The sequence below is a fragment of the Eretmochelys imbricata genome, chromosome 2 (genome assembly GCF_965152235.1).
Source record: "Eretmochelys imbricata isolate rEreImb1 chromosome 2, rEreImb1.hap1, whole genome shotgun sequence".
Lineage (NCBI taxonomy): Eukaryota > Metazoa > Chordata > Testudines > Cheloniidae > Eretmochelys > Eretmochelys imbricata.
This window is the reverse complement of record NC_135573.1, coordinates 256,029,613-256,056,688: the sequence shown is the minus strand read 5'-3', so window position 1 is coordinate 256,056,688 and position 27,076 is coordinate 256,029,613. Positions and strand designations below refer to the sequence as shown.

The 27,076-nt window shown below is 41.5% G+C and overlaps 1 protein-coding gene across 1 annotated transcript in view; it reads left to right on the top strand.

Moving 5' to 3' along the window:
* LOC144260770 (sodium channel protein type 5 subunit alpha-like) overlaps positions 1-27,076 on the top strand; it is a 98,652-nt gene that overhangs the window by 27,012 nt on the left and 44,564 nt on the right. The window contains 8 exon segments of the mRNA XM_077809505.1: positions 187-377; positions 379-433; positions 1,148-1,312; positions 2,141-2,267; positions 14,427-14,665; positions 15,189-15,383; positions 17,946-18,299; positions 21,860-22,306. Of these exon segments, the coding sequence (XP_077665631.1) occupies positions 187-377; positions 379-433; positions 1,148-1,312; positions 2,141-2,267; positions 14,427-14,665; positions 15,189-15,383; positions 17,946-18,299; positions 21,860-22,306 (1,773 nt within the window).

Here is a 27,076-nt window from a genome sequence, read left to right as displayed (position 1 = left end):
GCCTGAATATCTATATCCTAACATAGACCTTCCCTAAATTAAATCATTTTATGAGTAACTTTATTTAATGTTGGAGTTACAGACCTTCCATGGTTGATTGAGGTACTAAAAATCGTTATCATTCCCAAGAAACATATTGCACGATGCTATGCCATTTTTCCCTTTTTCATTTTTTGGGACTTTTAGGTTCTCCTTGTACTTACTTGTGGTCCCAGTGCAAACCAAATGAAATGCAGGCTCAGCCATGGAAGCATATTCAATTTCCAGTTACCTAGCAGAGACATTGGCTCCAAAACTGATTTTGGTGATGATGAGATCTTCAGTGCTTTGGAAAATGAAATCCAATGCAGGTTACGGTTGATGACACCTATGTTGATGACAACCAAGTGTGCAAAGTCAAATGAGCCATAATTATGACTCTGCTACTCCAAATTAGAATTGGCAGATTTTCTAGTTTGTGTGAAATTAGCTATTTCAAAATTTGGTTTGATGTGTACCAAACCCAAATTTTTTGAAATTTCCCATTAATTGGAAATTCTGTACAATTTTTGTTTTGGAAATACCAACATTTGGTATTTCCAAAATGAGATATGTGCCCTGGGACTCTAGCAGTTGCTGACTGAAAATAACATGATTCATGTAAATTTCAGTCATCAGCTGCCAGGGATCCCATGGTTCCTGGGAAGCCCCACCATGTGAACTGCTTGGGGCAGGGACCCTAAGGTTTCTAGACTCCCAGGCCAGCTGTCTTCCCAGACTGACTCTCAGGGAAGCTGGCTCACCAGGTTGTCGGATTTGTGCAGCCTGTGAGCTAGTTGGCATGGGAATCTAGAAGCCCTGGGGTCCTTGCCCCCAGGGCAGTCTGCATGGTAAGGCTTCCCAAGAGCTGCAGAATATGGAAGTCCTGCATCTCTGGCCCTGGGACAATACACATAGTGGAGCTGTGCAGAACTATGAACATCAGAAGCCTGGGGTTCCTAGCAGTCCACTAGACAAGCTGCCAGGAACCAGGCAGGGTTCCATCGAAAGCTAGTCTGTGGTTCATTGAGCCTGACATGTTTCATCAAAACATTTCAGGTTTGATGAATTGGCATTTTCCAGCAAAACCCTGTTTTGTCAGAAATTCCCCAAGCATCTCTACTGTAAACAAATGCAGAATAGCAAGTGGAACAATATAGATGGTTTCAGTGGCATGATTTCATTGATGGGAGAAGAAGGTACCAGGACATGCAGTTTAGATTCAACTTCTCCTCAAGGATTATTGCTTCACCCAGTTATGAAAAACATTAGAATAGATGATTTGGCAAGAAAAGTGCACTTTTTAAAAATGCACTTCATATTATGTTTTTCTTCAGAACCATACAGCTTTCTATGGTTTCTTTAGATATTGTAACACTATCAAACGTTCACTAAAACACAACAAACAGGAACTACTGGGCAAAATCTGTTCCTTGCGACACCATTGTAAATCTGGAGTTACTCCAGTGAAGCTGAAACCAGAATTTGAACCAATATGAGCACCCTGGGTCAAATTCATCACTTGAATAAGAAGATACAAGTTCCCCCAATGTCACTGAAATTGCACTTGCTTACATTGGTAGTAAAATTGATCCCATGGCTGAAATATAGCTGACATGCTACTGACAACTAGTTAAAGTTGCATAAGTTTTTGCATTGAAAACTCTCTTTTTCAGTTGCTAATAACTTTTTCAAACTTACCTCTTGAGGAGTAAAATCTTTCTAGGTCTGGTCTCTGCCCAGAGGTGATTTTTTTATATGTAAAATTTGAACAAAAACAGAGCATCCACTTTTTGAGTATGAAAAAGAAACACTACAGATTAGGATAGGAAAGGCAAAATACTGTAATCAAAGAGAAGTTTTAGATAGGCAGAATCTCATTAACCAATCTCAAGTTTGTTCAGAATACTGGAAGGCAAATACCCTGGGAACTGTCATTGCCACAAGGAAGTCAGGCCTTTATTTTTTAACTCATTCCAAATGGCTATTACTTCCTATAGAAGAGGTCCATTTATCTCATTGCATGTCATCATTCATATTAATATCCATGCCTATCCCTGTCAAATTCTTACCTCACTTTGTATTGTTTTATGTTACTAACCATGTTTACTTGTTTAAACAGACCCCTATATGTGATGAAGTGAGCAAGAAGCACTTACTCCATCATCTGTCAGTGGACTATTTTAATGAGCCACTACAAAGACAAAAGGCAACTGAGGCAGTCAGTACCATTACCTGTGTCCTGGAGGGTAAGTCATTTCTCATAATTTTTTAATTCAAACCTAAGCATATGTTGATATGAAAGATCAAAATCTTAAAAAAAAAAAAGGGTGGGGGTGGGGTGGGGGAATAGAGCCTTTGCAAATGCTTCAGTTAGGAAATGCCAGAATACATGTTCTGTGCATCCTTAATTTGGCTCCCTTGTGAATATACATATTATGATCTTATACCTGTCTTTCTAGAGGGGACCTATCTTTTAAAAGGATAACAAAGATGAGCCAGGGGATTATAGTCCAGTCAGCCTAATTGGGTACCTGGAAAGATATTGAAGCAAATTATTAAACATTTTGTAAGCACTTAGTGGATAATAAGGTTATAAGGAATAACCAGCATGGATTTTTTAAGAACATATCATCCCAAACCAGCCTAATTTCCTTCTTTGACAGGGTTACTGGCCTAGCGGATAGGGGAGAAGCAGAAGATGTGATATATCTTGATTTTATTATGGTTTTTGACACAGTCCCTCATGACAGTCTCATAAACAAACTTGGGAAATGTGTACTAGATGAAATTACTATACGGTGGGTGCAAAATTTGTTGAAAGATCATACTCAAAGGCTATGTCTACACTGCACATCATTGATGGCAGTGTGTAGGGATGTATAGCTACACTCCACAGAGAAAAGCATGCTGCGATGTGAAAGGCTCTGGCAAGGGAGGCAGCAGGGAAAGGCTGTGGCTGTGGGGAGCTGCCAGAGTCTCTGTCCGCTGTCTCCTCACACCAGAGCTTTTCCCTGCTGCTGGAGCCTTTCCCTGCAGTGGGGAAAGACTCTGGTAGTGGGTAGGCAGCAGGACACTACATTGTTAAAAATAGCAGTGTAGATGGAGGAGGCACTGTTTGGGTATGTAGAAAGCCATGTTGGGTACATACCTGGGTTCAGGCCTTCCTTTATTCACCAAAGCAGTGCATCACCATCTACACTACTATTTATATCTCTGCTAGGGGAGAGTGCAGTGTGTTGTACTTTACACACTGCCATAAGGAGCATGTAGTGTAGAAGTATTTAAAGAGTAGTTATCAATATGTCACTGGCAAACTGGGGGAGAGGGATATATCTAGTGGAGCCCCCCAAGGGTCTGTCCTTGGTCTGGTACTATTTCATATTTTCATTAATGACTTGGATAATGGAGTGCAAGGTATACTTATAAAATTTGTGGAGGGCATCAAGGTAAGAGGAGTTATTAGCACTCTGGAAGACAGGATTAGAATTCGAAACAACCTTGACAAATTGGAGAACTGGTTTGAAATCAACAAGATGAAATTCAATAAAGACAAGTGAAAAGTACTGCACCAAGGAAGAAAAAATTAAATGCACAAAAAGCAAAATGGGGAATAACTGGCTAGATGATAGTACCACTTAAAGGATCTGGGAGTTACAGTAGATCACAAATGGAATATGAGTCAACAACGTGATGAAGTTGCAAAAAAAGCTAATATATTCTGGGGTGTATTAACAGGAGTGTTGTATGTCAGACCCAGTAGGTAATTGTTCCACTCTACTCAGCACAGGAGTTGCCTCAGCTGGCGTATTGTGTCCAGTTCTAAATTTAAGAAAGATGTGGACAAATTGGAGTATGTCCAGTGGAGACCAACAAAAATGATAAAAGGTTTAGAAAACCTGAACTATGAGGAAAAGTTAAACCATCCAACCTGGATCCTTCAACTATGGCATGATGCTTGGTAAAAGTATGTACTGAAACCCAAGTAGTTGCTATACAGATATCCAAAATGGGGATGTTTTGCAAGGAAGCAGCGGAGGCTGCCTGGGCCCTAGTAAAATGGACTCTAACATTGGCTGGAGGATCTAAACTAGCTAACTCATAACCAAGTCTAATGTGCCCCAAAGCCTATTTAGATACTCTCTGAGCAAACTGGTTGGCACATTAGTTTTGAGAAAAGAAGACTGAGGGTGCAGCTGATAAATATGTTAAAAAAATTTATAAATAAGACAGTGATCAGTTGTTCTCCATCTCTGCTGAAGTTAGGATAATAAGTAATTGGTTTAATCTGCAGCAAGGGAGATTTAGGTTAGATATTAGATATGGGCTTCTAAGGGATGTTGTGGAATCCCCATCATTGGAGGGTTTTAAGAATAGGCTGGACAAACACCTGTCAGGGATGGTCTAGGCATACTTGGTCCTGCCTCAGCGTAGGGGGCTAGACTAGATGACTTCTCAAGGTCCCTTCCAGACCTATGATTCTATGATACAGTCTTTAATTTTGTGATCACATACTTTTTATTCTACAGGAACCTCTTTTCATACAGTGCACAGGATGGGCAATGAATGAGGTAGTGATTGCAGAAGGAGAAAGGATGTTTTCTTGTGTTTAAGGCACTAGATTGGGACTCAGGAGAACTGGGTTCTATTCCTTACTCTGCCAAATACTGTGATATTGGGAAAGATTATCATAGTGCATATACACAAGGGAACCTCATTAAAGTTCTTCAAGTATATGTCCCTACGGGTGCTCCATGGTAGGCATGCCCATATACTCGGTCCGAAAGTGCAAAGTAGTGTCCATGGGCCCATGCCTGCACAGGGCAGCATCTCCTGCTTAGAAGGAGACTATATAGGGAAGCTCAAACCCACCAACACTCAATTCCTTCTTAACCACCTGCAGCTCAAGACGGAGAGTTTTGCCATCTGCTGTATTCAGCTTCCTGCCTTGTCTTTGTGAATTCTTTATTTCATTGGATACCTTTATTTTATTTAGCACTGTTGTGATAGTTAGGGAGTGGAGCACCTTCCCCTTCTCTCCTTCTTCAGTCATTTGTGGAAGAGCACAATTTGTCATGCCCTGGACCCCAGGGTTTAAGACCTGTGAGATTTCCCACAGGTCCTTTCCCCACAGTGACAGACACTCCAGCTGCCTGCAGAGTCTGGGGTTACTCTTGCCACCCTTGTAAGTGCAAGGTCGGTCTGGGTTCCAAAGGCAGATGTAAGAAAGACTGGGAGACTAGACTTAAGTTCCTATTTATGAAATATGCCCTAGCTCCAAAGAGGTCCTCTTCCCTTACATACATCAGCTTCTACATCGCAGGCTGCCTCCGTCCCAATTATTCCCTCATCTGCAGCCCCAGACAATAAGAAGGAAAAAAGTCTCTCCAACCAAGGAAATGAAGAAAAGGGCCAGATCACCCCATAAGACCCATTCTCAGGTGAAGAAGCCCTGTTTGGACATACCTACCACCAAAGCAACCACTGCAACAGCACTATCTGATACATTGAGGCACCGTGAGACACTCAGGGATACCATCCATGCCCCAGTACTGGTATCTCACTGTACCCCTGAAAGGGCAGATGTCTCTATGATCACCTTGGTACCACAGCAGATTCCGTTTCGCCAGCCAGTACTGACCTAAACTTTGTGTGAAGGCTATCAGAGCCCTCTACCTCCTTCCAGGTCCCTTTCATCAGAGGATCTCATTATCTCCGGTGAACCTGAGTCAACAGTACTGGGAAGATCTTCCAGTGTTATCTCCCCGGTACCACTGTGAAAATAGCAAGTTGAGACTTGTTTAAGTCTCCAGCCTTCAGTACTGGTTAGAACATTGAAGGACCCTCCCACCCCTGTTTAGTTCAAGGGAAGATTCCTCGTACTCAGCTATTTGATTCAAGGATCCATCCCAGTACCATACTACCCTACCCCACACCCATGAGTCCCTTTCATGAGGAGGATCCTAAGGAACTTACCAAACATCATAAACTCAGAGTTTATGATTATCACTGGAATCCCTTGCTTTATCCTTCTCCATAGTGGGGTTACTGGGATCCCTGGAGCCACTATGTTGATCAACTTCATTGGGTGCCTAAGAGAAAGCACTGATACCATACCAGCAATCAGAACCTACATAGTGTCCTATGATACCACACACATTGGTACTGCACACTTTTCTGCTACTGGACAATGTACAAGAAGAGCAAGAGTCTTAGGCCATAGAGATCTCACCTCCATTTGCCCTCCTACACTGATGATTTTAAGACCTTCCAGAACTTCATTGAAAAACTAGTGGACTTATTTCAAATCCGACTAGAGGAAGTCCCAGAGCTGAAATATTCCTGGTGGCCATCTTGAACATCAGTCCCAGTTAAAGGCTTTATCCTCTCCCGGACATAACCTGTGGCAAATATCTCCTACAGTCCCACCAACATATAAATGGGCAGATAAGAAATTCTACATCCCATGCAAAAGAGTGGAATACTACTTCTCCCACCATAACCCCAGTTCCTTGTAAAGGATGCAGCCAATGATAGGAATCATCAGGCTTACTCTAGGCCTTCTCCTTCTGACAAGGAAACTAACCAGCTAGACTTGCTGGGAAGGAAGAGCTACTCCTCAGCAGCTCTCCAATTTCAGATTGCCAACTACCAGGCCTTGGTGACAAAATATGATTTTAACACATACTCCAAATTTACACATTTTAATTGAGCACTTGCCACAGGACCAGAAAGATCAATTTCAGACTATAGTCATTGAAGGACAGTTGATTGTGAAAGCCTTCCTGCAACTGCCCTAGATGCTGCTGACACAGCTTCAAGGTCCATGGCCACAGTGATTATCATGAGAAGAGCATATTGGCTCCTGTCCTCAGGCCTACCAGAAAAGTTCAAAACACGGTGGAAGACCTCCCGTTTGAAGGGCCTAAGCTCTTCAGTGAACATACAGACTCCTCTCTCCATACACTCAAGGACTCCAGGGCAACATTACAGTCACTGTGGATTTATGTGCCTGTAATGAAAAAATGTTTTAGTAGATCCCAAACTGCTCAAAGATTGAAACCATTCCAGTCTATCGGCATGCTTTCCCAAGACCTCAGTAGCCCTTCAAGAGAAAGACCAGACCACATAAATGGGGACCTCCCACCTCATTTCTACCCAATCATCTACACTTTCTAAGAGGCACTTGTGACAACTCAGTCAAGGAAATCAAGCAGTCCACTCCAAAGGATCATCTATTGTGCGACTACCCCCCTTCGGAGACCAACTATCACACTACCTACCTCAAACTGGGAGTACCTTACCTCAAAGAGGTGGATAGTGGAGGTCACCAATATGGGCTACTGTATCTACTTCCATTCAGTTCTATTCCGCCTTCCCACTCCTCCTCCCTATCCCTTCTCAGGGATCCTTCTCACAAGGAACTCCTAAAACAAGAAGTTCATTCCGTCCTCCTTCTGGGAGCAATAGAACCAGTTCCACCAGAGTTCAGTAGAAGAGGGTTCTATTCTGATTACTTCCTTGTTCCCAAGAAAGGTGGAGGGTGGAGACCAATCCTTAACTGCAGGAACTTAAATAACTGTGTCCTTAGCACAATACTTCAGAATGCTTGATTTTAGCTACCATAATTCCATCCCTAGATCCAGGAGACTGGTTCATTGCCCTCAATCTTCAGGATACCTACTTCCATGTAGCCATGTACCTACTTCCATGTAGCCATGTACCTACTTCCATGTAGCCACCCCTTCCATAAGCATGGACGATTTGTGATCAGGGTCGGCTCTAGGTTTTTTGCCGCCCCAAGCAAAAAATTTGCAGCCCCAAGCTCTGAGAGCTCAACTGCCCAAGCAACAACAACAACAAAAGAAAAAAAAAAGATTGCCGGAATGCCGCCCCTGGAATTGTGCCACTCCAAACATGTGCTTGCTTTGCTGGTGCCTAGAGCCGGTCCTGTTCATGGTAGAGCAGATCACTATCAACATTGAGTTCTCCCCTTCAGACTCTCCATGTCTCTGAGGGCGTTCACAAAGATTCTCTCAGTGTTAGTGGCTCATCTCCATCAGTGGGGAATATCAGTGTTCCCATATTTGGACAACTGGCTTTGCAAAGTCTGGTTGCCCCAAGAGGTCCAGTCAGCAACGTCCAGAGCATTAACACTATTCCAATTTCTGGGCCTTCACATCAACCACAAAAAATCCATACTAACCTCACTACAGAGAATAGACTTTATAAGAGCTACTCTAGACACAAGCACGAGCCTACCTACCAAAAGAGAGAGTCTCCATCCTATCCAACAAATATCAGCTTTACAGTGCAGCCCAGAAACAACAGTGAGGACTTGTCTACAGGTCTTGGGCCATATCTTGGACTCCATGTATGTGACTCCTCATGAGAGTATGCACCTCAGGTGCCTCTAGACATGGATAAGAACAGTGTATACCCCCCAAAAGACACAGAGTTTCCAAACGTGTCACAGTGCCTTGGAAGCTGTTGGACTCTTGTACTTGGTGGAAGGACCCAAGGCGGGTCTGTGATGGAACCCTGTTTTTGTATCCAGCACTTCCGAAGATCCTCACAACACATGTCTCTGAAAGGATGGGGAGCTCACCTATAGAGGGAGACAGCACTGAGCAAATGGTTGGCACAGGAATTGGCACTCCATATCAATATCCTTGAGCTAAAGCAGTACAAGATGTTTGCCAACATTTACTTCACTCCATATGAATCACTGTCAGAATAATGCTGGACAACAGCGTACTAATGTATTACAGGGCAGAGCAAGATCCCAGTCCTCATGTGCAAAGTCGTTATGGCTGTGGAAATGGTGCATCTCCCATCAGATAGACTGCTGATATTTCTATCTAGCAGGCCTCCTGAATGCAATTGCAGAATCCCTGAGTCTACACTTCTGGCAGGATCACAATGGGAGCTTAAAGACTCTGTCTTCCATGGTGTTTGCCAGACTTGGGGTATACCGGGGTAGACCTCTTTGCTACCATGAATGATGCAAAATGCCATCTGTTCTACTCCAACGGAGGTTATGGCCTGAACACTCTGATGGATACCATGGCCCTGAATCCTTCTTTATGCTTACCCACCTATACCATTAATCCTCAAGATCCTTCTCCAGCTGCCCCAAGAAGGAGCAAGTGCTATTCTTATTGCACCTGGTTAGCTGAAACAGGTGTGGTATTCAGACCTCATCCACCTCTTAGAGGTAACATCTCTCAGACTTCCTATCACAAAGGACCTAGTTATACAGAATTCATCCATCCCAGCACTTCCTCCCTGAATCTGAAAGCATGGCTCCTCAATGGCTCTCAAACATGGAACTGACCATTCTGGATAGGGTTCAGTCAGCTCTTTTATTCAGTCGAAAGCCCAGTGTTCACAAGACTTACCTCCAAAAGTGGAAGTGCTTCCAATCCTGGTTCTGCCTTTCATCTTCTCTATACTTGGAAGTTCCACTTTCCAAGATCCTGCACTACCTGGGTCCCTCAATGAGCTCTATCAGTGTACCTCTGGCTGCCATCACAGCCTTCACTCACCCATCCAGAACTTCTCAGTCTTTGCCCACGCGACAACAACCAGATTTCTCAAGGGTCTATACAACTTGTTTCCTCCCATGGGACAGCCGGCCCCAAAATGGGACTTCAGCCTGGTTTAAATACTCTACAAACCCATCCGCCCCACTCTTGGAACCGATGGCAGCCTGGTCCCTCCTCCATTTCTCCCTCAAAATTTCATTTCTAGCTGCCATCTCTTCAGCAAGTGAACGGGGGAGCAGGGAGCACTCATGGCAGACCCACCATGCCCCACCTTCTACAAATACAAGGTTATACTATGTCCCCATCCTTGCTTCCTACCAGTTTTCTACCCAAAACTTCATGCCTCCAGAGAAGAATCAAGCCTTCATTCACTGGCTGTTGGAAGGGCCCTTGCTTACAATCTGGACAGGACTAAACCATTCCAGACCTCTCCCAGGCTATCGATATCATCTGCAGATAGGATGAAGGACCAACTGATTTACACACAAAGGCTAAGAGGGTTTCAGGTTGTATCTTGACCTACTGTGAAAATGCTAGGGTGCATCCCCTTTACAGAGTAGCACAGCACATTCCACTGGAGCTCAGTCCACAGCTATAGCTCCTCTGAAGGACGTTGCCGTAGCAGAAATCTGCAGGACTGGTAATTGGTCTTTTATCGGTACTTTTGCCAAGTGTTATGCCATCTTATCTGCTTCCAGAGATGACGCTGCCTCTCGTGATGCAGTCCTTCAAACTGTCCTGAACTTACCTCCACAACACCTGCCTCCTCACTGAGTTACTGCTTGGGGGTCTCCTACAATGGAGGGCATATACTTGAAGAAGAAGAGATTAAGAACTTAAGTTACTATAAGGTAAGTAGAGATGTTTTATCCCTATGGGTGCTCCACTTCCCACCCTCCTTTCCTTCTACTGTGGAGTTGGCTTCATGATTAAGAAGGAACTGTGTGGTGGCAGGCTCATACCTCCCTATATGTTCTCATTCTGAGCACAAGGTGCTGCTCTGCCCAGGCATGTGCCCGCAGACACTGCTTTGCAGTCTTCAGCTGAGAGCACACCAGCATGCTCACATCCTTTGGTGGAGCACCCAAAGGGCCAAAACATCTCAAAGCTACTGTAGTGCAAGGAGAGGTTACTTAGCAAAATTAAGCAAAATTAATTCTGACATTTTAGTGCTTGACTTTGCCACCTTAAAATTCTTTTTTACTTTTTTAAAAATATGTTATATAGTGGGTTGGTAGCATCACATATTATTAAGGTTGCCTGACACTTCCCATTATAAGACCCTATTTAACTTTCTTATCACTTTGCCAAACTTTAACCATGCAGGTTGAAATTTTACATGCTGGGTGTGTGCCTCAGGCTGATCATTTCTGGGAAATTTCAGCCAAAAGGGTTTATCGATGTCCAAGAACCATGCTAGGAAAAATATGTTGTTTTGCCCATGTTAAAAAATCCTGGCAACCTTTCTTTTGAGAAGCTTTACCACCCATATGCTTTGAAGCATGGGCCTGAAATTGGAAAGGAGGTGACCTTTGGGGTGGGAAGGAGATTGGTACTGGTTCGGGGAAGAGACTGGGAGCTGGGGAGGGAAATGGAGAAAGTGATACTGGGAGCCAATGTGTTTGGGAAGACTGAGAGGAGACAAGGCAATGGTGGGGAAGATTAGGATTGGCTTGGCAAGGAAAATGAAACTAGGAACCAGTGAGGGAGAAAGAGGTGGTCTGGTAGGGGAGAGACATCTAATAAGGAGTCGGAGTTTGGGGGAAGAACTGGAGTGTACTAGGATTGGTATGAGAAGTCTCTGAAGTGAAGAATGGGATTGGCTAGGTGAGGACAATGGGGCTGGGAGGAGGAGCCAGAGTTCCTGTCAATTTACTGTCTTGCTGAATGACAGAGCAGAAAGAGTCAACCTTGGGGGTGAGGGATGGCCAGAAGAGTTTGTGCTGTCTAGAGCACATTCCCCACCAGAGCCTGGCATGGAGCTCGAGATTCTTCTGCTGTCAGCAAATGTCTCTGAAACCCATTGGCAAAATGTCTCATCCATCTCTGGTGCTAGGCCACGTAGAGGATAACAACCTACTATTGCTGGTTGCATGATTGCTACTCTGAAGAATTATATTCTGTCTCTGCTTCTGCCACAGAGTTCCTGTCTGATGTCAGTCAAGTCACCTAAACTAGTCTTTTCACAGGTGTTCACTAATTGTGTTTTCCTTACTTTCTGGCTGCCTGACTTGAGACCCTGGGTTCTGATTTGCAGAAGTAGTGAGCACACATAGCTGCCACTGCGTTCATTGGGAGCTGTGTTTTGAACATATGTAATAATAATTCTATATCTTTCCTCATCTCGTATTTTTGACAGGTTTCCATTCCCCATGCCATGATATTGTACCAATTAGAACTGTGCACCACCCTTCCTTTTGTCCTGACCACTTTTTGTCAATTGAGTTGGCCATATAGTGTTGGAAGCCCTATCTCCCCTCTTCTCCCACTGCCAAGGCTCCTATGTATGAACATTTTTGGCTCCATCATCTATTTGGGGGGGGAATTATTTTAAAAATATTATTTACTATACCCTTCTTGGAATTAAAAGTAAATCATAGAATTATAGGACTGGAAAGGACCTCGAGACATCATATAGTCCAGTCCCCTGCTCTCATGGCAGGACTAAGTATTATCTAGACTATCCCTGACAGGTGTTTGTCTAACTTGCTCTTTAAAATTTCCAATGATGGAGATTCCACAACCTCCCCAAGCAATTTATTCCAGTGCTTAACCAACCTGACAGGAAATTTTTCCTAATGTCAAACCTCACAACACACCTGCTAATACATCCCAGAATGATGTTTACTTTTTTGCAACAGTGTTACACTGTCAACTCGTATTTCGCTTGTGAAGTCACTATGACCCCCAGATCCCTTTTTGCAGTAGTCCTTCCTAGGCAGTCATTTCCCATTTTGTATGTGTGCAACTGGTTGTTCCTTCCTAAGTGGAGTACTTTGCATTTGTCCTTATTGAATTTTATCTTATTTACTTCAGATCATTTCTCCAGTTTGTCCAGGTCATTTTGAATTTTAATCCTGTCCTCCAAAGCACTTGCCACCCCTCCCAGCTTGGTATTGTCCACAAATTTGATAAGTGTACTCTCTGTGCCATTATCTAAATAATTGATGAAGATATTGAACAGAACTGAACCCAGAACTGATCCCTTCACTCGATATGCCCTTTCAGCTTGACTGTGTACCACTGATAACTATTCTGTGGGAATGGTTTTCCAGCCAGTTATGCACCCACCTTATGGTAACTCCTTCTAGGTTTTATTTCCCTAGTTTGTTTACGAGAAGATCATGTGAGACAGTATCAAAAGCCTTACTAAAGTAATGATATACCACATCTACTGCTTTCCCCCATCTACACAGCTTGTTACCCTGTCAAAGAATGTATACATATAGATTTCACATAGATTACCCTCCCCCAACACATATACATGCACTCAGAAAGCTGCTGTGTAGCAAGTCCAGTAGTGCTGCATGTATGTTATTAATTACCCTGTACTTGTCGATGTTCTCAGTGATGCACATCTTGGTAGCGCACTGTGTGATTATCGTACAGTCAGAAAATTCAGTAAGATAGTCAATTAACAAAAATCATATCCTTATCTATAACAGATACCTAATTTATTCAGAGACAAATCTATTATCTGAATGTGACCCCATATGCCTGAACATCAAGCAGCACATATCACAATATCAGTATATTATCTGTATTACAATATATATTGCATTTAGTGCCCGGCCATCCTACAAAGTCTGTCAAGAAGCAATGTTCCCACATCAGTATTTGCTGCCACCCATGTGCACTGTATCTATATATCTCCTGAAGTGTGTGAGATTTGTTTGTGGCCACTTCTCTTTTTAGAAAGACAATGTTCATCTTTCTTCAGCATACCCATAAAGTGAGTAAGCCATGTATACAACAGTGTTCTTCCATCTGCTTATGATGGAAAAATAGGCTAGCAGTTGTTTGGTGTAATTTAACACCCAGACTTTTTAAAAAAAAGTGCAACTTATATCCCTTTACTCAAATGCATTCCATACATCAGATGGAAAAATCGTACCCCTCTTTTTCCGTCACTCAATGAGATCCTCCAAGATAGCTGTTAACCTTACTTACAGTTTCAATAACCCTGTCCAAATCTACTGGCAGTCTGGAACTTAATAAATGTTGCCTATGTATTTGTACTGAGTTTTGCCTCTGGTATTTAGACTTTAAGTGACCTGAAACTTTTGCAAAATACAGGAGTGTTTACATGTGCATGTGAATTAGACCTAATCAAAATGTAACTGTAATACTGTTTCACTTTGGCACTAATCAATCACTGAGCTGTTTGTTGCATTCAACATGGTTATTAGTGATATTGCACACAAAATGTATTCTATACAAGTGGGGGAGAAAGCACAAAAGTAGTTTTAATTTTTATATTTCTTGGCGAATGAGAAAGCAAGGTGTCACCCCAGTCATATTTTTCCAGTGTTGTAAACAATAGGAATGTATGCCTAAAATGAATAAGGTTCTGATTAAAAGCCCATTGAAATTCAGTGGATTTTGAATCAGGCCTTGTCTGAAGAGAATGAGTTTAAATATTAATTCACTGATCTGGGGTTTGTTTAAAAAAAGAATGGAAGGCTGAGAGAGTGCTGAGAGAGTATATAGAAAATGAATGATATGATTGGAAAAAGGCTCAAGAAGATGTGATGGGTTTTGGGTTTCATTTTTCTGTGCTTTCATTAGTTGCCGTTCTTCTCTTGTCACATAGGACAGCACTAATTACCTGGTTATTGCTTTGTTTTCTTTGTCATTTGTAACTTGAAGAATCGCAACAGAAATGCCCTGCCCGCTTGAAGGACTTTGCCCTAAAATATCTTATTTGGGACTGTTGTCCACTGTGGTTGAGAATCAAGAAAAAGGTGACAATTTTAGTAATGGATCCATTTACTGACCTCACCATCACTTTTTGCATCGTGATGAATACTATCTTCATGGCACTAGAGCACTATAAAATGAGAAGAAATTTAAAATTCATGCTTGACGTAGGCAACAAGGTAAGTGAATTCTGACATTCACTATCAAGAATGAATTTATATGTATTTCTACCCAGGATACAAAGAATGGTGGTAAGAACAAAAGATTCATTTATTCATTCTCTGTCTATTAATTTCTGGGATATGGGATTCCCAAATGTTACTCTTGTTTCACAGTAGTTCTAAACATCCTTTAGAATATGAGCAGACAAGGCTAGAATTTTTGTTGACAATCTGTTATGATATACATGATAAAAGTAGGGTTTGCTGTTCAGACTTTACTGATGTACCTATATCTATGCTACTACATTTGTGGGCCAAGGGACGTACTGGCCGCCGCTTCCAGCAGCTCTCGTTGGCCTGGAGCAGCGAACCGCGGCCCCGATCGGCCAAACCTGTGGACACGGCAGGTAAACAAATTGGCCCAGCCCGCCAGGGGCTTTCCCTGCACAAGCAGCGGAACAAGTTTGGGAACCACTGGTCTAGAGAGATGTGCTCACAGTACCTTTTAGGCAGACATGACTTACTGTTTCTTTTATCATAGGTCTTTACTGGAATTTTTACTGCAGAAATGGTCTTGAAAATCATTGCTCTAGATCCCTACTACTATTTTCAGCAGCGCTGGAATATTTTTGACAGCTTAATTGTCACTATAAGCTTAATTGACCTGAGTTTACCCACCAAAGGTAAAGGAAGAAAAGAACGAGGAAACCTGTTAGTTTTACGTTCCTTCAAACTGGTAATGGCTCATATATATTCAGTCTCATAAAACTTTTTTTGCATGAATACAATAGAGAGGATTTTAGTTCCCTCATTCAGTGCAATTTCTACACCCTCATATTAGGAACTGGAAACTCATTTTGTCTAATTTCAAACCCATTTAAAACTTTGACAAACAAATATAGCATTTGTATTTCACTGTGAGATGATTTAAAAACATGGAATAAAAGGAGTACAAGAAATATCCAAAGTTAAGATGTAGTTAATGTTGGAGGAGAGAATGAAAAGAATGAAAAACAAATTCAGAGAAACTGAGAAAGAAGAAATGGAGGAGAAAAAATGTAATAAAGACATATTTATACTGTATAATCACTATACACTTGTGCTATCCTGGATTTTAGGGAGGTGGTTGGTTTATCTATTCATACACTATGTCACAGTCTTCTTTTTAGTTAGAAACACTTTTTAAAAAAACAAAACAATCTTGGGAAAGGTGTGATTTTTAATTTAAAGTGAAAATGGTTTGCAAACTCAATTTTTTCTGGTAAATCCTACAAACCCCTGAAATAGTGTTTCAGGTTCATGAAATCTTCAAAATGCATGTTTCCCCATCCTTACCTCATTTCAGTTTGGAATGGAAAGTTGCTGTTCTTCATATTAACTATTGCAACAGCAACTGCTTTACCATCTCCAGCAACAATATTTAGTGTTGTCAACTAGTTCCTTCTCCCATGATGTACTTTTTGCAAGTTGTTCTTCTGCTTGTAAGAGACCATCACAGCAAGCAGCTTCTGAGGAGAAAACGTGTCAAAATTAAAGGAATGGCTGAAAAGAAAAGCAAATCATGTGACAAAAACTCTATATAACTTTTGAAATATAGGCATCTGACCCTGAGAGAGAGAAATGTGTGAGCCTTTCAAATAAACCGAACAGTCTCGGGCTAAGATTATTATTTTATAGTGCCCACATGAAAGAATGAGGATGTTTTTCTGAATCTAGGCCTCAGGCCCCACTCCTACAAACACTCGATCATGTAACTTTACACACATCAAGAGACTTGGAGTTACTCTTGTGTGTAACTGTTCGCAGGATTGAGGCCTGTGTGATGGATTGGGTAGACAAAAGGAGGATATAACAGGCATCCTCATTTAAATGTTTTTAGGATGTCTCCTAAACACAAATTTAGGAAAGGCATCCCTATTCCAGAAAGCACTTAAGTATGTGTGTGTCAGTTAAACACATGCTTAAGTGCTTTCTTGAATAGGGATGGATTTAAGTGTCAGCTCAAGTGCTTTCCTGAATTGGAATTTTAGCGGGTATTTTGTGATTTGTTTGAAGGTATCTTACTTTCTCCCAATGCACAAACAGAGATGTATTGTATCTATATATAAACTATATAGGCACCCATTTTCCCATTTATTTATTTCCCCCTTTGCTGTACCAGTCTACTGTTGCTACCTTGTCAGTCATACTTGTTACTGGTTCTTCTTTGTGGTAATTTTTTTCTTTTTGATTAATTAGGATTTCTGAAAAAGATCCCATAAGAATTTTATTCATCAGGATTGGAGATCTATCATAACATTTATCTTTGAAGAAAGTTACTTACCTATTATTATTTTCTGAATACATTGTACTGTGGTTGTAATAGATCATTATTCACCAGCTCAGAATTATATGTTGTTGTTTTTACCATTTTATTTTCAAAATGGCAAGGAATGACTTTTTAAAAGATTACAGGCTGACATTTGCCAGAGGCAGAGATCCTAAGTGTCATGAGATGTTATAACTTCTATAAATACAAAGAACAAGAATTACAGATAAGTAATTACCTTTCTGCGTCAACATGTAGACCCTAATCGAGCAAAGTCCTTTAAGCACATGCTTAATTTTAAGCACGTGCTTAATTTTAAGCATGTAAGAAGAGCCATTGAAGTCACATGCTTAAAATTAAGCATATACTTTATGTGGCTTGCTTGTTTAGTGTCTGTGATACTGTGGTGATGGATGCTATAAAAACTTAAGATAGATCCTTGGCCTGATTTACAGAGGTGCTGAACAGCTATGACTCCTGTTTAAGTCAGTGGGAATTGTGGGTGCTCAGCATCTCTAAAATTCAGGACATTTGCATGTAAATATTTGGTTATTGAAAATGGAACTAAAGTACAGATTATGATAAACAGGAACTTAAGTTCTGATTCTAGAAGATGTGAAAGTGCAGGAAGAAGGAAATGCGACAGCTTGCTTGCCTGAGAAACTCACAATGGAAGGTGCTAATAAATTGCTACTAGTGGTATGGTAAACATTTATGTTATGGAATTGTGGAAAGACCACAACCAGGATTGTGGTATCATTGTGCTAAAAGACACACAGATGAAGAGAAGGTGACAAAGATATAACATATAAACAAATCAGTAGTCTATATTACATAGATCATATACTGACTTAAAATACCCTACATTTCATAGTGTTTGAGTAGTTTGAAATGTCTGCATAATGTTTTTTTTAACCATTTTTAAACAGTGCAAACTGAAGAATATCTAATCTTCTGTTGTCTAATGCTATGTTTTATGTTTATACACAGCTGAGGGTCTTCAAACTGGCAAAGTCCTGGACGACTTTGAATACACTTATTAAAATCATTGGTAACTCAGTGGGTGCCGTGGGTAACCTTACCCTGGTTCTGGTGATCATAGTCTTTATTTTTGCTGTAGTAGGAATGCAACTTTTCGGTAAAAGCTACAAAGAACATGCCTATAAAATAAGTAAGGATTGCAAGCCACGTTGGCATACAATGGATTTTTTCCACTCATTCCTTATTATATTCCGAATTCTGTGTGGAGAATGGCTTGAAACCATGTGGGATTGTATGGTGGTAGCTGAGCAACCATTATGCCTTATTGTCTTCTTGCTGGCCATGGTGATAGGAAACCTAGTGGTGAGTTTCCAGATACGTTTCTCTTTTTATTGCCTGTAGAGTATACAATATACTGACTTATAGAGATAAGGTAGGTGAGGTAATATTTTTTATTGGACCAACTTCTGTTGGTGAGAGAGACAAGCTTTGGAGCTTACACAGAGCTCTTCCTCAGGTCTGGATTCAGCAGACGTGAAGAAGAGATCTGTGTAAATTCAAAAGCTTGTCTCTTTCACCAACAGAAGTTGTTCCAGTAAAAGATATTACCTCATCCACCTTGTCTCTCTAATATCCTGGGACCAACACAGCTACAAAACACTGCATAATCTACTGACTTGTCTTTCTATGAATGGTAGGTCTCCTACAGATGGTGGTAAAGGAGCCACACCATGTCAATTGTGCTCTAGTAAATCCCCTATTTATCTTTCACATGTGGAACTCATGTTCATATTTAAAATAAGACACTTTTTCAATATTGCATCACTGAACCTTTTCACAGACCAGTATTCATTCCAATGAGGAACAATTTTCTAACAGAAAAAAATTACTAGCAACAATTTTCTTTTTCATCTCAAGACTTTGGAAATAATCACGAAGGGCTGAATGCTCAAAAGGAGTTAGGCTCCAACTGTCTACTTAGGCTCCTAATTTCTGTTGAAATCAGTGGAAGTTACTGATAGATAATGGAAGTTAGGAGCCTAACTTTATTTTTAATAGTTTCCATTGATTTCAATGGGAGTTAGACGCCTAAATAGAAAGTAGGAACCTAACTCCTTTTGAGAATATATCACAACCTGTTTTTTGTTTAAGAACTTGTTTCTCTACTGAATTATTTGCAGGCAATCCCTGGGCCCACACATGAACCCACTGAAATCAGGATTCTGTCAGAACATAGCTCAATGCAGGCTCATAATTTAGTTCTCTTTAGATGCAAGACATCGGATCTGCTTTTCCTCTTTCTTATAGTAGGCTAAATCAGAGGTAAATACACTAAAATTAGTGTTGTTGCCCTACCGTAAAACTAGAGTTCCTGAGAGAAAACTAACTCTCAGATGAAATTTTCGTTTCCAAAATTTGAATTACTTTTGTCGGCTTTCTGCGAATCAGTGGAATCTCATTTGTTTGTTTGTTTTTAAACAAATATTAAGATGTGAACATTGTATTTTGTGTGGGAATAATAAAAACCTTAATCTGGAAGTAAGTTTGAAAGTACATATCAGTAATTTAAGAGCCCCAAATATTACAAATATGTTTTAATTTATCCCCAAAACAAGCATTACAAACCCAGGATATTCAGAGAGAATGAAAAACATCAGCCTAGGATGTTTACATGGCATCCTCCCACGCATACTCCCACATTTGCAAACATAGTGCAGAATTAATATATATAAAAAAGACTCATAAGGGGGTACAAGACCTGATGCTTCTTTTGCTTACACCAGTGTCAGGAGTTACTCCATTGGAGGAAGTGCGAGGAGGATCATGACCAAAAATTCTCATTTTACATTTTAAAATAGTAGATTGGAGCTGGCAGTGATCTCTTTTTAGAGAAGCTTAGTGCAGTAAAGCCAGAAATACATAGGAGCCTGGGAATGAGAAAAGGGAAGTGGACAGCGTAACTTGGGTTCCACCAGTGGAATCTGGGTTGTGGGAGCTGCCAGTCTCTCTCTGGTGGAAGTCTGCTTGGAGATGCGAGGTTCATGGCTGACCTGCACAGCTCTAAATGTGGGCAGAGGAGAATCAGGATGGGTGAAGGACATGTTAATTAGTGCATCTTCTTCCCACAGAGCTTGTAGGGAGTCCTGGATGGAACTTACAGTTGTCAGAAATCTTTTGTGGCAGCAGAGTGAGGGGATGTATGATACCCACCTGGGGATGACAGTCTGTCCAAAAGCAAAGCATCATAAATAATCTGGGGGCTCTGTTCAGCTAAAGAATGTCCATCAGGGGACTTGATAACCAGCACCCGAAGGGTTTAAACACCAAGGAAGGGGTAGATTTATTTAGTGTGGGTTTTGGACCCAATGCAAATCCGAAGCAATTCCACTCAGGTCTGATGGCGTTTCCCTTAAGAAAACCATCATGAGACTAAAATCAGGCCCTTACTAGTCTTTACTATGCTGAATCTGTGCTCGTAGCCTAATACAGGGGATGATAGTTCTACTGTACAAATCATCTCCAGCTTCCTTTTGCCAATTCTGGCCAGCTAAAGGAACTGTGCCCCCATAATTATATATATCAGTAACTTTGTAATTGTCTCCCCCTCAAGGAATTGATGGAACGTAATGATACACCAACTTTTATTTCTTTTACTCCACTTGGAAGTGCTCCCAGGAGACTGACTCTGAGGCAAACATTAAACATTCTTCAGTTGCTAGGCCTCATAAGCTGCAGCACCTGGTGGATCCCAATATGCACTTGGTGAATTGTCTCCAAATTCCATACTCTTCCCAGTTCCCTCAGAGACACTGTCTCCCGGACCACCTTCTCTCCAACATCCTTCCAGCTGCCATAAAATCTTCCCTCCTTCATCAACTCATCCTTCACAGCTGATACTATTAGAATTTATTCCCAGACAAACAATATGTTAAGCAGAAGGGTGCATAACAGTGTTTTAAAGGTAATAAACATTTTAAGAATGTTGCAACCATCCCCAAAACAAACTTTATAAACAGAACATTCAGGATTCAGGATAAACTTAAGGGAAATCTAAACATATTAAGATAAGGAAATGCACAGTTAATGCACCCAAACAACCTAACTCTTTCCTATAGTGATGCCAGGCAATAACCATAAAAATATTGATGTATTTTAATGCTTATTGTCCCAGGTTAGATTAAAGTGATTTTAAAAGACGTGTAAGATTTGTTTAATCTTTTTTCCCCCTCCACGTATCACCACAGGGCCAAGGTAAGGCTCTTTGTGTGCTGTACCTGGGCGTTCCATGTTTTGACTTTTTAAACTCAAGATTTATCTCTGCCAAGTTTTGCATAGATAGATAATACATGAATTGAAAACATTTAAGACAAGAAGTGCTGACAGAGAGTGCTACATTTTTTGTGTAATTTTAACTCATATATTAATGGATTTACTTGCAAATGCTCAGACAATTCACTCAATACTCAAAGAGTAAATGCTGTAATTTTGGGGAAGATGCAGAGTATTCTTCATACAAATATAAAAAGATTAAATTCTTGTTTGAAGAGCAAAACTCCACTCAGTCTTCACTATATAGTCATGACCACAATTTATTATTAATTTACCATTACTATTATTAACATTTTAAAACATGTTGCAGTAAAATTGTGTGATTTTCATACATAGGCCTGTATTACAGAAAGGGTCAGTTTTATGCCACAAAAATGTTTTTTGTTTTTTATTTTTTGGAGGATCATGAAAACATGCCCTTTTGAGATCTAAACATGCTCTATGAAAAATAATTTTATGAACCATAATTTTGTTTTGTCTTAAGGTTGATGCATTAAGAACAAATTGTTTAGAAACTGACTAATCTTCAAGCCTCCTATTTAAATTTCAAAATTATATTGCCATGATTTTCTTTTCACTTCAATTATTTTCAGGTTCTCAATCTGTTCATTGCACTACTGCTGAACTCCTTCAATGCTGACAACCTTCAAGCACCTGAAGATGATGCAGAGATGAACAACCTTCAGATTGCATTTGCTCGGATCCACAAAGGACTTCGCTTGCTGAAACACTCAACATGGGATTACTGTTGTGGAAAGCTCCGGCATCCAAAGAAAGTCACCAAAAAGAAAATTAAATTGGCTGCTGAGAACACATGTGTGGAGATTGGGAAAGAGGGGAAGAAGTGTAAAGAAAATCACAGTAACAATGTGACTGAGAAAAATGGAGAAAAATGCTCAGTTAGCATTCTTGAAGATTTTATCACCAACCCCAACATGTTTGTCTGCGTCCCGATTGCTGAGGCAGAATCTGATAGTGAGGACTATGAAGATGATGATGATAATCCAAGTACATTCACAGAAATGGAGAACAGTAAACAGGTAAGAAGCCTAGTCAGGAAAAGATGTTTGAGACTACAGGCTCTTTAATGGAGCTGGCAAAGGCATAGCATGATCCAGCTGCAGGAAGGTGAATTTAGAAAAAATCAAAAGAGAACTAAAATGTAATTTTTCAAAAGTGAGGGTAATTACCCATTGGAAGAACTTACCAGAGGTTTGGTCAATTTTCTATCTCTTGGAGTCCCTGTGGCTCTTCCACTTCAGGTATCAGGGCATCCTGGCGACGTCAATTGTTGAGATTTATGGTAGCAGTGTCCTCGCAGGTCGTGCAGTGCCATTGGTGCCGCGTCTAGCGTACACACAACCCGAGCCCTGCAGTTCCTTCTCAACTGTCCTCGGCTGAAGACGGAGCCCTGGGGCAGTGTTCATCATTCTTCCAAACCTGTTGGAAAAAAAATAATGTAATTAGTTAGTCATATAGAAAGGTGTAGTTAGTGTAGTGTTAGTTTTTATTACCCCTAACCACCCCCCAAAGTTTAAGTTTATCCTCCCCACACTGGGGGCGGTTAACCATTCAGATGTCTGGCTCCCCAGGCTTTAAGCAATGCGGCTCCTGCCATGAAGCAATGCCCATTTCGGGCAGACACTCTTTGTGTGTTCGTGTTCTTGGGGAGGCGCATACTACTTCTTGACCCAGAAGAAGAATGTGGGGGATGGAGACCTATCTTGGATCTCAGGAAACTCAACAAGTTCGTACACACTCAGAAGTTCAAGATGGTGACACTGGGCACGATACTTCCAGTGCTGCAAAAGCGGGACTGGTTTTCAGCCCTTGACCTCCAAGATGCTTATTTTCATATTACCATATACCCTTCTCACAGGAAATTCCTGTATTTCACAGTAGGACACAAACACTTCCAGTACAGAGTACTGGCACCAAGAGTTTTCTCCAAAAACCTAGCAGTAGTAGCAGCACATCTACGCAAACAGGGAATAAAGATTTTCCCTTACCAGGACGATTGTCTTTTCAAAGGCCCAACTCAACAAGAAGTACTGTACTCAATCCAGATGACAATTACACAATTCAGGGATCTAAGGTAGAGATAAATGAATGAAAATCCACTCTAATCCCTGTCCAACAACTGGACTTTGTTGGGGCACATCTCGATGCCATAGAAGCCAAGGCATCTCTGCCCCTGAACAGATTCACAACTCTGACAAACCTTATCTCAGAGGTACAGTTCAGCACCAAAATACCAGCTTGTACTGTCCAGCAACTGCTAGGACACATGGTGGCCACAACATTTGTGGTACAACACGCAAGACTACATATGTGCTGCCTACAGGGCTGGTTGAGCTCAGTATACGTACCCAGCAAGCACAGCCTACCTAGAGACTCATCATATCAATCTACTAGAGCTAAGCACAGTCCGCAATGTCTGCAGACATTTCCTACATCACATAAAGAACAAATTCATGCACATCATGATCGACAACATTGCATGCATGTTTTACATCAATCGCCAAGGAGGCGCTCGATCACACTTGGTATGCACCAAAGCCATGAAACTGAGGAACTGGTGCAAATACCACAACATAAACATTTTTGCCTCATACCTTCCCGGCTGTCAGAATACAATGGCAGACACACTAAGTAGGTACTTCTCTCAAGACCATGAATGGGGGAGTTTTGCTGTCCATTTTCCACCAGTGGGCCTTCCCCTCATCGACTTGTTCACATCCCCAACGAACCACAAATGCGCAACGTTCCACTTGAGAGCGGGAATGGGACCCCGGTCACTGGGGGACAGCTTTCTCATCACATGGAATGCACACCTCATGTATGCTTTCCCACCAATTCCACTGATATCACATGTGATACACAACATAAGAACAGACAAGGCCAAGGTTATCCTCATAGTCCTGACATGGCCCAGACAAGCATGGTACCCTTACCTGATGCGCATAGCGATATGCACCCCTTGAGCTCTTCCTCATCATCTGGACCTGCTGTCTCAGAACAATGCTCGCACACTTTCCCTGAATCGAGAGAAACTCCACCTACAAACATGGCTCCTGCATGGTTCCATCCTGGCAAACTAGCCTGCTCAGAACAAGTTAAACTTGTGCTACTAAACAGCAGGAAGATGACCACATGTAATACTTACCTTAAAAAATGGAAGATATTCTCCTCCTGGTGTCAAGAAATACACTTGACAGCCTCCACAGCACCACTGTCATTAGTGTTGGAATACCTACTGGAGCAGAATCGATCAGGTTTAGCAATGAGCTCAACCAAAGTCCATCTTGCAGCCATTACTGCATTCCATCATGAGATTGACAGGACCTCGATCTTCGCACACCCAATTACTAAATGGGTCTCCAGAACATTTACCCAGAAGTTTGTCAACCTACCCTGGCCTGGGACCTCAGCCTGGTATTGAAATGCCTCACCAGACCACCATTGGAACCCTTAGCCACCTACTCCCTGCTGCATTTGTCCATGAAAGTGGCATTTTTGGTTGCTATTACTTCCGCCAGATAGGTGAGTGAGATAGGGGAGCTCATATCAATCCTCTGTACACAATATTCTCTAAAGATAAGGTCATGCTACATCCGCACCCAAGATTCCTACCAAAAGTAACATCAGCCTTCCATATGAACCAACCAATCCATCTTCCCATGTTCTATCCCAAGCCTCACAGCACTCCAGCAGTGGCCATTTTGCATACATTGGACGTTAGGCATGCATTAGTGTTTTACCTGGGAAGGACCAAACCTTCCCGAAAATCTCCTAGACTGTTTGTTTCTACTACAGAGCGTTCTAAAGGCTGCACAATATCCACTCAGAGATTGTCTAAATGGATCTCCCCATGCATTCAACAGTGCTATCGTATTTGGAACATGGACCCTCCTGCGCACATCAGAGAGCATTCCATACAATTGGTTTCTACCTCAATAGCGTTCCACAACAATGTTTCGATATTAGAGATTTGTAGGGCGGCCACTTGGGCTTCTGTCCACACGTTCACTGAGCACTATGCAATCACTCCGGACTCCAGGGCTGACACCATAGTTGGCCTAACCATACTTACTTCTGTGACTCAAATGAACCCGAAGGCCCTCCTGCCTTCTGAGGGGCACTGCTCTACAGTCACCCGAAGTGGAACACCTCCAGGGACAGCACTTGAAGAAGAAGAGAAGCTCTCCTCCCCTCTACTTCAGAGTTCGCAGTTGGGAATCTGCGGTAGAGAAGAAACTGGAAGGCTTGGGTTGTGCGCATGCTAGATGCAGCACCACGAGACGCCTACTGTGAACACACAGACACTGCTACCGTAAATCTCCAATCAACGGTGCCAGGACGCACAGACATCTGAAGTGGAGCACCCACAGGGACACACATCTTGAAGAACCTCAGTTACTGCACAAGGAGAGTAACTTTCTCATCTATGTTCAGCATCAGTAACCTGGTGGAGAGAAAATTTATTTCTTGGATAAAGTACATAATGTCAAGGGCTCAAATTGTGAATTTTTAACAAGGAGGCCTCACCTCCTTTTTTGTCCTATCAACATGTCCCAGAAAATAATCTTTAGAAGAAGATTAATGGGTTAAGAAAGGAATGGCTCTGTCAACTTATGCTTATTATATTATAGTGTATAGAATGACATTTCTTTATGTTTGTCTGAATTTTTGCAGTTCCCTTTTACCTATGGAGTCATGACTGACTATGACTCTAAAATGTTCCCCTTCTGGTCCTGAAGGCTGCTACATAGTTATACTGAGTTTCTCGCTAAGTCCAGATGCAAAGATTCCCACTGACATCAGTAGGCTTTGGATCAGGCCTGGCTAAACTGTGGGTTTCTTAATTTATTTTAGGTCACCGATGAAAACTTTCCCCTCCTTTATTTCTTTCTGTAAAAATAAAGATACTGAAAATGAGCCGTTCAAGGTGCTTTATGTTCCATTTGGAGCATTCTCCCTTAAAATTATGTGTGCCGTCCCTCTGCCACCAAAAAGAAAAGAGAAAATAAAATAAACACATCTAAGATTATCTTCAGCAGGAAAACCACCAGAGACAGAGGGGAGAACAAAGTAAAAGATCAGGAGCTTGGTGTAAAGGATCTGCGATTTTCTCTGAAGACTTAAATGAGTTTAACATAGGTAAACAATGGAAGGCTGGATCATCATCTCTACTACAAAAAGAGGTAACACTGTGTTCATATCTAACATGGAATCATGAACATTGGTTGATTTCCTTTATATCTGTTTTATTTTTTCGGAATTTATAAAGATCATTAATCAAGAAATAATTTTGTACTTTAAATTTTGTATTTATTACCCTATTTTGTGTTAATGCACAAGAACTCTCTAATTTACTAGCCAAAGGATCATAGAAGATTAGGGTTGGAAGAGACCTCAAGAGGTCATCCAGTCCAACCACCTGCTCAAAGCAGGACCAACACCAAATAAATCATCCCAGCCACTGCTTTGGCAAGCCAGGCCTTAAAAACCTCTAAGGATGGAGATTCCACCACCTCCCTAGGTAACACATTCCAGTGCTTCACTAGCCTCCTAGTGAAATAGTTTTTCCTAATATCCAACCTAGACCTCCCCCACTGAAACTTGAGACCATTGCTCCTTGTTCTGTCATCTCTGAGAACAGCATAGCTCAATCCTCTTTGGAACGTGTTCCCCCCCCCCCTTCAGGTAGTTAAAAGCTGCTATCAAATCCCCCCCCACTCTTCTTTTCTGCAGACTAAATAAGCCCAGTTCCTTCAGCCTCTCCTCATAAGTCATGTGCCCCAGCCCCC